Source organism: Bos indicus, chromosome 29, assembly GCF_029378745.1.
Source record: "Bos indicus isolate NIAB-ARS_2022 breed Sahiwal x Tharparkar chromosome 29, NIAB-ARS_B.indTharparkar_mat_pri_1.0, whole genome shotgun sequence".
Classification (NCBI taxonomy): domain Eukaryota; kingdom Metazoa; phylum Chordata; class Mammalia; order Artiodactyla; family Bovidae; genus Bos; species Bos indicus.
This window is the reverse complement of record NC_091788.1, coordinates 28,417,157-28,431,636: the sequence shown is the minus strand read 5'-3', so window position 1 is coordinate 28,431,636 and position 14,480 is coordinate 28,417,157. Positions and strand designations below refer to the sequence as shown.

Here is a 14,480-nt window from a genome sequence, read left to right as displayed (position 1 = left end):
ACAAATAGAATATGGAACTGATTTTTCTCTTTCAGTTTTAAAGATGTAATTTCAATGTTCTTTGACTTATGTTTTTAAGTAACAGATCAGTTATATTTTTTGCTCCTCTGAAAGCAATGTCCCCTCTATCATGATTGCTTTTAGACTTTTTCTCTTTTCTTTGGTTTTCATTGGTATAAGTATGATATGCTTAGGTGTGGTGTATTTTATATTCATATCGCTTATGGTTTCCTGGGCTGTTTTTTCCTAGGAAAGAACAGAAACTGCTTCAGTTTTTGTTGTGGTAAAAACATATAGCATACATTTTACCATCTTAAGCACTTAGAAAATTTTATTGAGGTATAGTTACTTTATAATGTTTAGTTTCTACTGTACAGCAAAGTAAATCAGCTCTGTGTATACATTATGTATCCCCTCTTTTTTGTATTTCCTTCCCATTTAGGTCTCCATAGAGCACAGAATAGAGTTCCCTGTGCTACACAGTTAGGTTATCATTAGTTATCTATTTTAGACATAGTGTCAATAATGTATATATCCCAAATCCCAATTCATCCCACCACTCCCTCTTGGTATCCACACATTCAGACATATTTCTATGTCTGTGTCTCTATTTCTGCTTTGTAAATAAGATAATCTAAAACCAATTCTGGGCTTTTAAAAAAAATTCTGTGGGTTCATTATTTCATGAAATCGTGGAAATTTTCATCTATAATCTTTAAAAATATTCTATTTACTCCAATTCTCACCTAACCCACCATTTGAAACTCTGATTACACATATGTTGACATTGTTCTAAAGTCTATGGTTGCTGTGGTCTTTATCGTTTTTCTATCTGCATTTTAGTATGATAATTTCCATTGTTCTGTTTTGCTTTTAGCAAAACTTTCTTTGGCTGTGCTGAGCCTGCTATTAAGTCAACCTAATGAATTTTTAATTTCCAATACTGTATTTTTCAGTTTTGAATTTTTTGGAAAAATCTCCTTTATTTTTACTGTTTTAATAGATCTGTTGGAATTTGCCATTTGTTAGTTAATTTTATATTTCTTTCAACTAAATTTAAATACTAAATAATTAGAGAAGCTACTTTAAAGTCTTTGCTAATAGCAACATTCAGGTCACATGTGGATCTGATTTTACTGAATATTTTTTCTTCTTGATTATGAGTCACATTTTCCTGTTTCTTTTAAAATTTTTATTGGCGTATAGTTGATTTACAATGTTGTGTTAGATTCAGGGGTACGGCAAAGGAAACAGAGTGTATATGTACAGCACTCTTGTTTAGATTCTTTTCCCATATAGGTCATTACAAATTGTTGAATATTGTTCCCCATGCTATACAGCAGGTCCTTATTAGTTATCTCTTTTATATGTAGTAGTGTGTATATATGTCAATCCCAATCTCCCAGTTTATTCCCCCCATCCTGCTTCCCCCCAGTAACCAGAAGCTTGTTTTCTACATCTGTGACTTTATTTCTGCTTTTACATAAGTTCATTTTACCATTTTTTAAGGTTCCATGCATGAAAAGCATCATATGATACTTATACTTCTCTGATGTATTTTCCTCAGTATGACACTCTCTAAGTCCATCCGTGTTGCTGCAAATGGCATTGTTTCATTCTTTTTATGGCTGAGTAATATTCCATTGTTTATCTTCTTTATCCAAATCTTCTTTATCCATTCCTCTTTCGATGGACATTTAGGTTGCTTCTATGTTCTGGCTATTGTAAATAGTGCTGCAATGAACATTAGGGTGCATATATCTTTTTAAATTATGGTTTTCTTTGGATATATGCCCAGGAGTAGGATTTCTGGAATCCTATAACAGCTCTATTTCTTGATAATGGGTCATAATTTCCTGCTTCTTTGTATTTATAGTAATTTTTCATTTTATGATGATGGACATCATGAATATACTGTACAGACTGTAGATCATGTTATTCTTCTCTACAGAATGTTCGAGTTTGTCCTTGGCTGCAGGTAATTTACTAGATCACCTCGATCCTGTTGAGATCTGAATTCAGGCTTTGCTAAGATGGATCCAGTTCAGTTTTGCCCTTAGTCTGAAGACTAGCTCTTACTTCGAAGGTATCAGTTTCAGATCTCATCCTAATTCCTGGTATGCAAATGCCTGGAGGTCTTTATCTTTGGGTTCTTCGTCTCCATACTTTGCCCCACAAATTTCAGCTATCTTAGCATCCTTGAGCATTGATCTTTATTTATTCTACTCGTACAGACTGTTGTAATTTGCTTGGGTTCCACTTCACTATGCTTTGTTTGGAAATTGTCATTAGGGAGAAAGTTAGGATGAATGTGTCAGTCACCTTACATTCTTGCCTTCTCTCAAGAATTTCATCTCTGTGCTGTCTGCTTCCCAAAGCTTGAAGATAGTTGCTTTATATTATCTCCAGTCTGATAGTTGCTTATGGTCACAGGGTAAGTGTGATAATAGCTGTTCTGCTATACTTGAAATCAGAAGTCTGATTACTATAGCTTGTTCTTTGTGTGCCTGCCAAGCTGAAGGTCATATGGAAACATGGACCAGGAGAGGCTGGAAACCTGGAGATGTGAACTAGATCTGTGACCCTGGGCAACTGGCTTTACTCCCTTGGGTCTTCTCTGTGTCTCTAAGATGTGGATAAGTATCAGTTCTGTGGATATGCAAGTTTCTGGCATTGGAACCACTAGAGAAGGTTTAAAAATATGGCTGCCATTTATACCCACAGACATGCTGATTCAGAGGATGTGGGTGGAGCCCAGAATTTTTCCTTTTTCCTTCTTTTAGTTTGATTGAGCTATAACTAACATACAGCATTGTATATATTTAAGGTGTACAGCATACTTATTTGACTTACATTATGAAATTATTATTATAATACATTTAGTGATAACTTATCATCACTATAGATAATTATCATCTCATATAGATATGACATTAAAGAAATAGGAAAAAAATTTTTTGTGATGAGAACTCAGAATTTACTTTCAACTTTCATATATAACATTGAGCTGTGTTAATTTTATTTATCATACTGTACATTATATTCCTAATACTTACTCATCTTATAATTGGAACTTTGTACCTTTTGACTGTCTTCATCCATCTCTACCCCCACTCCTTGCCCCAGCCCCTGCCTCTGGGGGCCATAAATCTGATCTCTTTTTCTATGAGTTTGTTGATTTTGGAAGAGTAACTGACCTACAACTCTATGTTAGCTCCTGTTACACCACATGGTGATTTGATATTTCTGTATGTTTCAAAGTGATCACTATAGTAAGTCGAGCTACAATATGTCACTATACAAAGATAGTATAGTTATCTTATATATTCCCCAGACTGTACATTTTATACCCACGACTCATTTATTTTGCAACTGGAAGTTTATATCTCTTAATTTCCCTCACTTGTCTCAGAATTTCTTTTTAATAAACACTCTAGGAAATTGTGGTGCTTAGCCATGTTTGTGAAACACTGGATTTGGTAATTTCCTGAGTCTTTTCAGGTCAAAATTCTGAGTATGTAAGCTTGATATTAAAGAAAGTAAGAAAAGATGGAAAGATCAAGACAAAGGATAAACAATTTTTGACAAGGCGGAAGTTTGTGTTGGGGAGGAGAAGATAAAGACAGAAACAAACCAGAGAGGAAGAACAAATTTGGATGTATCACTGCACTGGGAATCTTATCTAACAGGATTCAGTCTGTGAGCCTGAGAAGCTGGGAAGTCAATAGAGAGGAGCATTCGATGAAAAGTGGGTGGTGCACTGGGATGACCCAGAGGGATGGGATGGGGAGGGAGGTGGGAGGGGGGTTCAGGATGGGGAACACACGTACACCCATGGCGGATTCAAGTCAATGTATAGCAAAACCAATACAATATTGTAAAGTAAAATAAATAAACAGAAAAAAAAACTTATATATAAAAAAAAAAGTGGGTGGAAGGCAGGGACAGCCAAAGGGAGTTTTAATTCAGAGAAAGGCTGCTCCTGGCAGAAGTTGAAAGCAGTTACCTGACAGAGATTCTTTGTTACCATTAAATTTACACCCCTTGAGAAGATAAGGGCAGGGAATCACAAAAATTTCCTTGTTAAAACTAGATACAGTGCAGTTCTTCCTGAAATAAATTGGAATATAAATACATTATTGAGTGTCCTACCCTAAATTTTATGAGTATATATAGCCCTTGGTGTTACTATTTCCTTGATACACTTCTTGTTTTTATTAAAGTCATTGCATATTTGTTACTTTCCAACAGACTGCCAGATTTGTGAAGGCAGGGACATTGCTTTATGGATTTCAGCAGCTCTCACCGGAAGGAAGTTTAAACTAGTGATTACAAAATAAGTACCTGGAGTTAGATAGATCCAGGCATGTGGGCTCTGAAACACAATGTCCCTCTGAGCAACTTACCTTTAAAATGAATATTATTATTGTGAGAAATAAATAATATATGTGTATGGTGTTTTCGATCTTGGTAGCCAGAACTCAGTGTAAAGGATTTGTGTTATGCACAGTATTGGATATTCAAGAAATGGTGATGACAGCCATTTTTATCACAGTGATTTTTCTCTTAATTGTACCAGATCAGTGTTTGTTGAAAGAAACTGTCTCTAGAAGCCAAATTAAGCACTATCAAGGGTATAAGCAAACATTTCTTCCTCTGGGAAAATAATCTCTCAGAAAATGGTCTTGAGGGAGTTTCTAAATAATCAAGTCATTGAGATCTACAATCCTAATAAAACTGCCTATTCTCCTGTTATCCACGAGTCAGGAAAGGGCACAATATTCTTCCTTGTAGCTGGAGGGTGTTTTGGGAAGTTAGTAATTGGAAATCAAGCTCTTCAAGACAGAAAGAGATACAAGATAAATGAGAAGTTATGATTCTCTGGAGCAGACTGGGAGGAGAGAGTTCTGAACTCAAAGCTGTCCTCTTCTATTGATGTGGTCATTTTCTTCCCAGGACCATTGTGGACAAGAGACACTGAAGTATAGCATTACAGTTCTACACCAAAGGAAGGTGAGTGTGTGCTTGGTCAGTCATATAACGTGGTGGTTACCAGTGCAAACCGTGAGAGGCAGACTGCCCAAGTTCACCTTCTGGCTGCTACTCAGCAGTTTTGGGACTTGGATGAGTTACTTAACTCAGTTGTCTCATCTACAAAATGAGGATAAAAATATAGTCACATAGCTCTTCGTACACGTAAGTAACCACTTAATAAGTGCTAGCTTAAAATATTATCATTAAACCTAAGGCCACTAGAGTTAGGAGATTTTGGAAAAAATATCACCCCACTTTTTTGATGTGATAGCAGTGACCCAGAGGTGGGAGCTCTGAGAAGTCAGAGTGTCTTCTGCCAGTCAAAATTCTTTCCTGGGAAAGTCCCCAAGTGTCAGCAACTGAAACAGAGGCAGGAGAGAGGGGACACAGAAAATGGACTGACTTAAAGATCTAAAAGATATCTATCTTACTTTTGAATGAGTTTTCTGCTTTTTGCTTTCTCAAGTAGTGCCAGTTCTCACTCTGGAGGCCTAGTCTAGCCTCTTTATTGTCCTCTGGAAGTGAAAGACACTAGGGTTATGAGGTAGGTCCATAGCAAACAGTAGAAACCTTCCTTCCACACTAAAGCTCAAATATCTCTGTGGATTCCATTCTCAGGAATGGACAGTGGGTACTGGGAGGTTGGTGGTCTTGTTTCTAAGCGGGTCTCTTTTCTTTCCCCCATGGACCGGGTTTTCTCCAGGGGAGAATGGCAGCTGAGAACACTTCAATGACAGAATTCATCCTCGCAGGCTTAACAGACCAGCCAGGACTCCAGATCCCCCTCTTTCTCCTGTTTCTAGGGTTCTACATGGTCACCGTAGTGGGGAACCTGGGCTTGATAATGCTGATTGGGTTGAACTCGCGCCTGCACACCCCCATGTACTTCTTCCTCTTCAACCTCTCCTTAATAGACTTCTGTTACTCCACTACCATCACTCCCAAAATGCTGATGAGTTTTGTCTCAAGGAAGAACAGCATCTTGCATGCAGGGTGTTTGACTCAACTGTTTTTCTTCTGCTTCTTTGTCATCTCTGAGTCCTTCGTCCTGTCAGCGATGGCGTATGACCGCTATGTGGCTATCTGTAAGCCACTGGTGTACACAGTCACCATGTCTCCTAAGGTCTGTTTACTGCTTTTGTTGGGTGTGTATGTGATGGGGTTTTCAGGGGCCATGGCCCACACAGGAAACATAGCAAGTCTGATCTTCTGTGCTGACAACCTCATCAATCATTTCATGTGTGACATCCCACCTCTCCTTGAGCTCTCCTGTACTAGCTCTTATGTGCATGAGCTGGTGGTCTTCATATTTGTGGCTATCGACATTGGAATGCCCATTGTCACCATCTCCGTCTCTTATGCTCTAATCCTTTCCAGCATTCTCCGCATTCACTCCACTGAGGGCAGGTCCAAAGCTTTCAGTACATGCAGCTCCCACATAATTGTGGTTTTCCTTTTCTTTGGTTCTGGGGCTTTTATGTATCTCAAACCACCTTCCGTTTTGCCCCTTGACCAAGAGAAAGTGTCCTCCCTGTTCTATACCATTGTGGTGCCCATGTTAAATCCACTGATATATAGTTTGAGGAACAAGGATGTCAAAGCTGCCCTGAGGAAAACCTTGGGGAAAATTAATTTCTTGAGAAAGGAGTAATATTTGGAGAAAAAGATACAATGCTTTGTTTATCAGTGTTTTCAATGAAGAATGCAAATTCCAGTTTTTTTTTCCCTTTTATATAGAAAGAGAGCTTTAAGTCTTTTTTTTCTTTTTTTTAAATTTAATTTTATTTTTAAACTCTACATAATTGTATTAGTTTTGCCAAATATCAAAATGAATCCGCCACCGGTATACATGTGTTCCCCATCCTGAACCTTACTCCCTCCTCCCTCCCCATACCATCCCTCTGGGTCGTCCCAGTGCTCTAGCCCCAAGCATCCAGTATCGTGCCTCGAACCTGGACTGGTTTACGTTTAGATCAATGTTTAGTACAGACCTATTTTACATGTCCCTTGACCCACCTTTAGTGTTCCAAGACTATTTTATGAAAACTTTCTGCAATTATTGATAATTTAATTTTGAATGGGTTAAATTATATGTAACCCATTAAATCTATAATTTATATATAATTTAAACTAATCTCCTCAATAACAGATGTTGGAGAATTAGAAGTATTATATGTTTTCCAGGCCCATACAGCTAACTGGTGCCACAGTTGGGACTGGAATCAAGTCCCTTGAATTCCAATTTACTTTGTTTTCCTTTATGCTATGCTTTCTTGCTTCACTTTGTTGCTGCCTTTGCAGATTTCATTTTTAAGTATGATAACAACAGACTGGTTCAAATAGGAAAAGGAGTACATCAAGGCTGTATATTATCACCCTGCTTATTTAACTTATAATGCTGAGTACATCATGAGAAAAGCTGGGCTGGAAGAAGCACAAGCTAGAATCAAGATTGCTGGGAGAAATATCAATCACCTCAGATATGCAGATGACACCACCTTTATGGCAGAAAGTGGAGAGGAACTAAAGAGCCTCTTAATGAAAGTGAAAGAGGAGAGTGAAAAAGTTGGCTTAAAGCTCAACATTCAGAAAACTAAGATCATGGCATCTTGTCCCATCACTTCATGGGAAATAGTTGGGGAAACAGTGGAAACAGGGTCAGACTTTATTTTTTTGGGCTCCGAAATCACTGCAGATGGTGACTCTAGCCATGAAATTAAACACGCTTACTCCTTGGAAGGAAAATTATGACCAACCTAGATAGCATATTGAAAAGCAGAGACATTACTTTGCCAACAAAGGTCCGTCTAGTCAAGGATCTGGTTTTTCCAGTGGTCATGTATGAATGTGAGAGTTGGACTGTGAAGAAAGCTGAGAGCCAAAACATTGATGGTTTTGAACTGTGGTGTTGGAGAAGACTCTTGAGAGTCCCTTGGACTGCAAGGAGCTCCAACCAGTCCATCCTAAAGGAGATCAGTCCTGGGTGTTCATTGGAAGGCCTGATGTTGAAGCTGAAACTCCAATACTTTGGCCACCTCATGTGAAGAGTTGACTCATTGGAAAAGACTGATGCTGGGAGGGATTGGGGGCAGGAGGAGAAGGGGACAGCAGAGGATGAGATGGCTGGATGGCATCACCAACTCGATGGACATGAGTTTGAGTGAACTCTGGGAGTTGGTGATGGACAGGGAGGCCTGGCGTGCTGTGATTCATGGGGTTGCAAAGAGTCGGACATGACTGAGTGACTGAACTGAACTGAACTGATCAGCATATTAAAGCCTGATTCTGCTTATAGTAATTTAATTTACTTCACAACAAGTCATTTTTGAATATTGCATTTTGACCAATGACAATAGAGCTTTGTTAAAATTGTGTTGTGGGGGTGGCAAGTATGTACATCTGAGATACTAGGTGAAGCATGGTAATTCCTTGTTATGCATGGCAGCTGCAGGAACTGGCCTAGTGATTATGAACTTCTATAGGTTTAATAGAAAGATGCTGAGTGGAAAGTTTCAGACATTATTTCAAGACTAGGAGAGTCAGATTTCATAATTTTTTCCTAAGGATTATTTTGGGCATTTTAGCTATGATGTAAAACTCTGGCTCAAGATACTCAACTAAGTGTAAGTTCTAATGAAGAAGTAAATAATTTGGGGATCTAGTTAGTTATCAAGGTAGTACTAAAAGCAGCAGACTATTAAAATAGGCCATTTCCACAGAATTTTAAGGCACTATAGATTACACTGATCTTTTCATGCAGGCATGTGTGGGAAACACAGCCTTCCTCTCTACTGGTTTATCTATCTACAACATTGAGTGAAGTGGTCCAGAATACATCAGAACACTTTGATCTCAATGATGTATTAGAGATAAAGGAAGGTTTTTCAGAAAAGTGCTAGCATGTTAAGAGCTGAGGAGTCACTGTCTTGTGAGTTTTTCTTGGAAAAGATTCTCTTTTGGGGAAAAGGCAACTTTGGATGAGTGACAGGGTTTGCCATTTAGTTGACACAGATCAAAGGTGAAGTTATAAAACTGAGAGTGTTGAAACACTGATTATGGGACCTGAGCACCTGCAGATTTTGTTATCCAAGGTGGGTCCTGTGACCAATCCTTTGCAGATGCTTAGGGATGACTATGCTTCAGTGTGGAAGTTTGCATTATTGGTCAGAATTCTGTCAGTTAGTAGTATTATGGATCTACACCTTGCCATGGTTTCATTTTCAGTTCAGTTCAGTTCAGTTCAGTCGCTCAGTCGTGTCCAACTCTTTGTGACCCCATGAATTGCAGCATGCCAGGCCTCCCTGTCCATCACCAACTCCCAGAGTTCACCCAAACTCATGTCTGTCGAGTCGATGATGCCATCCAGCCATCTCACCCTCTGTCGTCCCCTTCTCCTCCTGCTCCCAAATCCCTCCCAGCATCAGAGTCTTTTCCAATAAGTCAACTCTTCACATGAGGTGGCCAAAGTATTGGAGTTTCAGCTTTAGCATCAGTCCTTCCAATGAACACCCAGGACTGATCTCCTTTAGAATGGACTGTTTGGATCTCCTTGCAGTCCAAGGGACTCTCAACAGTCTTCTCCAACACCACAGTTCAAAAGCATCAACTCTTCGGTGCTCAGCCTTCTTCACAGTCCAACTCTCACATCCATACATGACCACAGGAAAAACCAGATCCTTGACTAGACGGACCTTTGTTGGCAAAGTAATGTCTCTGCTTTTGAATATGCTATCTAGGTTGGTCATAACTTTCCTTCCAAGGAGTAAGCGTCTTTATGTAGCATATATTTCTCTGCCTCACTGATGGTCAGCTAGAACACGTGAGCCATTTTGGTCAATCAGATATTAGCAGATGCGATGTAAGCGGGTGCAAGGGATGCGTTTGCAAGGTAGGACTTGCCCTGTCATGCTTCTGCTTTGAGAAGAGCTTCTCTTGGGTAATTGCTACTGTTTCTAACTGATTCTCACAACAAACACATGTGGAGTAGATATTTGTTTTCCATTTAGTGGCTTTTAATGTAATCACAGTTGTGTAATTATCATACAAAGATTTTATTTTATTTTACTCTTTGTATTAATAGAAAATCAGTTTATTTTTTAATTTTTATTTTATATTGGAGTAGAGATGATTAACAGTGTTGTGTTAATTTCAGGTGTAGAGCAAAGTGATTCAGTAACATGTACACATCTATCTATTCTTTTTCAAATTCTTTATCTGTTTAGACTATTACAGAGTATTGAGGAGAGTTCCCTGTGCTATATAGTAGTTTCTTGTTGGCTGTCTATTTTATTTAGTTTTATAATTAATTTTTATTGTAGTATACTTGCTTTCCAATGTTATGTTAGTTTCTACCATACAGCAAAGTGAATCAGCTATACATATATCCTCCTCCTTTTTGGATTTTCTTCCCATCTAGGTCACCACAGGGCACTGAGTTCCCTGTACTACACAATCAGTTCTCTTTAGTTATGTATTTACACAGAGTTTCGACAGTGTATATGTGTCATTTCCAATCTATTGGAAGCTATTGTATCTTGATCCTCGCTGACGCTGTTCCTGCCTCGAACTCCCTGGATCAGCCGGGGCTGGACCTCGGCAAGTAACCACTATAGAAAACAGTAGGGAAGTTCCTAAAAAAATAAAAAATAGACCCAGAGGGATGGTATGGGGAGGGAGGTGGGAGGGGGCTTCAGGATGGGGAACACATGTACACCCATGGCAGATGCATGTTGATGGATGGCAAAACCAATACAATATTGTAGAGTTAAAAAAAAAATTAAAAAAAAAAAGAACTACTATAGGATCCAGTATCCTACTTCTGCAATATATCTAAGAGAATTGAAAGTAGGATTTGCATACCAATGTTCATGCAGCAGTGTGCACAATAGCTAAGAGGTGGGAGCAACCCATATGTCCATCAATGATGAATGAATAAACAAAATTTGATACATACATACAATGAAATAAACATTCATCCTGAAAAAGTAAGGAAATCCAGCCATAATGCTACAATGGATGAACCTGAGAATATTATGCTAAGTGAAATAAGCCAGCCACAAAAAGACAAATATTGTATGATTCCACTTAGATAAGCTATTTGAAATAGTCAAATTCATAAGAAGAGAAGTAGAATGGTAGTTACCAGGGGCTGCAGGGAGGAAGAAAAGGAGAGTTGTTGTGTAACGGGAATAGAGTTTCAGACTCACAAGATGAAAAATTTCCAGAGATCTTTTTCACAACAGTGTACACATAGCTAACACTGCTGAACTGAGCTATGCACTTAAAGTGCATATTAAGGTAGTAAATTTTATGTTATGGGTGTGTTTTTTTTAACCACAATAAAAAGTAAATAAAAAATAAACCTAATATGGTGTTAAATGAATTATGTTCTCATTTCCTACCTGGACAAACTACTTTAACAACGTTGGAAGGCCTGATTAGAATCCTAAGATGCTTTGAAGTTCCAAGCCAAAGGCAGTTGCTCAGGGAGAGCCACCCTGTTCTTAGGCACCTGCCCATGGGCCATGGCTTATTCTCACTCCTCCTCATTTCCACTCCTCTTAAAATGTGAGGGCTGACACATACACAGCATAAACACCTCCAGTCCACGTGCTCAGTTCTCATCCTCATCCCCTGCATACAGTTTCTGCCTGATCTCCCCTTGGAGTGAACACATCACATATGAGAATGGACTCATAGTATAGGTCTGAATAGACCCTTGAAGCTGAGGAGTCATGCTCCAAGCAAATATCTATGTGTGATCTTTTGAACTGGAGCATAAATAATTACAAGACTTTTCCTCACAGGCCTGGCAGGCCACAGGGGAAAGCTTCAGCTGGGTTTACCCTTCTATGTAAAGAAAAGGAAATACTCTACTCCAGCCCACTCTGGTGGCTTTCCTGGTGGCTCAGATGGTAAAGAATCTTCCTGCAATGCAGGAGACCTGAGTTCGATCCCTGGGTTGGGAAGATCCCCTAGAGAAGGAAATGGCTACTCACTCCAGTATTCTTGCCTAGAGAATGTCTTGAAGAGAGGAGCCTGGCAGGCTGCAGTCCATGAGGGCACAGAGAGTTGGACATGACTGAGCAACTAAGCACCTTAGCACCAGCCCACTGTTGCCATCCTTTCCAGGCTTACATATGTTCAATGGTGAATTCTAGCAAATATTTTAAAAAGAAATGATATGCATTCTCTAAAATTTCTCTTGGATGATATAAGCAGAGTAATTACTTCTAAGAACATTCTATGAAGTCAACATTACCTTACATCCAAAAGTAGACAAAGACAGTATATAAGAAAAACTAACAAAAACTATAGACTAATCTCTCTCATAAACACAGATGCAAAAATCTTCAACAAAATATCAGCAAATAGAATCCAACAATATAGAAAAAAATTATACACTATGACTAAGTGGTATTTTTTCCAGTTGTGCAAGATTGTTTCAGCATTTAAAAATCAGTTGATGTAATTCAACAGATAAATAGTTTAAGGAAGAAAAATCACATGATCACACCAATGGATGCAGAAAAGGCATTTGACAAAGTCCAAAACTCATGCATGATAAAAACTGTCTGAAAACTAACAGTAAAGAGGAACTTTCTCTACTGGAAAAAGAACACCTACACAAAACCTAAAGTTAACATCATACTTAATGATGAAAAACTTGAAACTTCCTCACTAAGATTAGGAGCAAGGCAAGGATGTCCCTCTCATGACTGCTTTCAATATAGTATTGGCCCTAGGTAATCAGTAAGACAAGAAAAGGAAAGAAAATGTATACAGATCGGGAAGACAGACATAAAACTGTCTTTCTTCATAGATGGCATAATTGTCATGCAGAAGATCTAAAAGAATCAATAAGAAAACTCCTGAAACCAAAAGTGATTATAATAAGGATGTAAGTTAACATACAGAAGTCAATTGCTTTCCTGTATCAGCAAAGACCATGTAGAATTTAAAGTTACAAACACAATCCCATTTACATTAGCACCACACAAAATGAAATACTTCAGAATAAATCTAACAAGATATGTGCAAAATCTTTATGAGGAAAACTACCAAATGCTGATGAAATAACTGAAAGAATAACAAAATTAATGGAGTTACTCCATGTGTGTGAACCTGAAGACTTGACATTGTCACGATTTCACTTCTTCCGAACTTGATCTATAGATTCTATACAATTCCAGTCAATGTCACAGCAGGCTATTTTGTAGATAATGACAAACTGATTACAAAGTTTATACAGAGATGCAAAAGACTCAGAATTGCCAGTGCACACTGAAGAAGTAGAACTGAATTAAAAGTTGGAGGACTGACACTACTCAATATCATGACTTACTATTGATCTAAAGTGATAGTAATCGTGTATTTTAGGCAGGCTAGACAAAGAGATCAATGGAATAGAGATCCTAGAAATAGACCCACATAAATATAGACGACTGATCATTGAAAACTGACTTTTGTAAAGAAAAAAGAAAATGAACAATTGAGCCAAGATAATGTTATTAAAGAATGGTTCCGTACAACATGTAAGAAAATGAATCACACAAGAGTTCACATTGCTCACAAAAACTAACCTAAAATATCTCAAGCTTAAATGTAAACTACAAAACTGTAAAGTTCCTAGAAGGTAACTGGAGAAATCTAGATGACCTTGGGTGTGGCAATGATCTTTTAGGTACAAGATGAAAAGAATGATTTATAAAACAAAGAATTGAGAAGCTGGACTTCAATAGAATTAAAAATTTCTACTCTGTAGAAGGACATTGTCAAGAGGATGAAAAGACAGGCTGTAGTTTACATGAAAATATTTGCAAAAGATATATGTGATAAAGAACTGTTATCTAAAATATTTACTACAAAGTTTGGATGAACCTTGAGTATATTATGCTAAATAATGTAAGTCAGCCAAAGAAAGACAAATACTGCATATCACTTACAGGTGGAATCTAAAAACATCAAACTTGTAGAAGTAAAATGGTGGTTACTTGGGGGGTGGTGGGTAGGGATATAGGACATATGTTTAAGGTACAAACTTGCAGTAAGTGGTAGATAAGTCCTAGAGATCTGAGGTACCACACAGTGAAAATAGGCAACAATGTTGTATTACAGTCCTCAAACTTGCTAAGAGAATAAAACTCATTTAAACCGCTAAAACGAACTGATAACTATATAATGTGTTGCTGTTATTGTTCAGTCACTCAGTGGTGTCTGACTGTTGTGACCCCATGGACTGTAGCACACCAGGCTTCCTTGAGAGAGGTGCTAATTATTGCTATCATGGCAATCATATAAAATATATCAGACTAACATGTGTACACTTTAAATTCACACAATGTTATATGTCAAATATATTTCAGCAAAAATATGGAAAGTAAAGAAACAACCTGATTAAAAATGGGCCCAAGACCTTAGGAGACACGTAACACAGAAGATATACA

General features: G+C 38.0%; 1 protein-coding gene across 1 annotated transcript; it reads left to right on the top strand.

Moving 5' to 3' along the window:
* The first annotated feature begins 5,743 nt into the window (after window positions 1-5,743).
* On the top strand, window positions 5,744-6,685 carry LOC109554076 (olfactory receptor 8B12-like). Its single transcript, XM_019954389.2, has one exon. The coding sequence runs from the start codon at window positions 5,744-5,746 to the stop codon at window positions 6,683-6,685; it is 942 nt and encodes a 313-aa protein (XP_019809948.2).
* Window positions 6,686-14,480: the final 7,795 nt, after the last annotated feature.

Bases quoted from the DNA above. Each gene is read 5' to 3' on its own strand.
- LOC109554076 (XM_019954389.2), top strand. From the start codon at position 5,744: ATGGCAGCTGAGAACACTTCAATGACAGAATTCATCCTCGCAGGCTTA.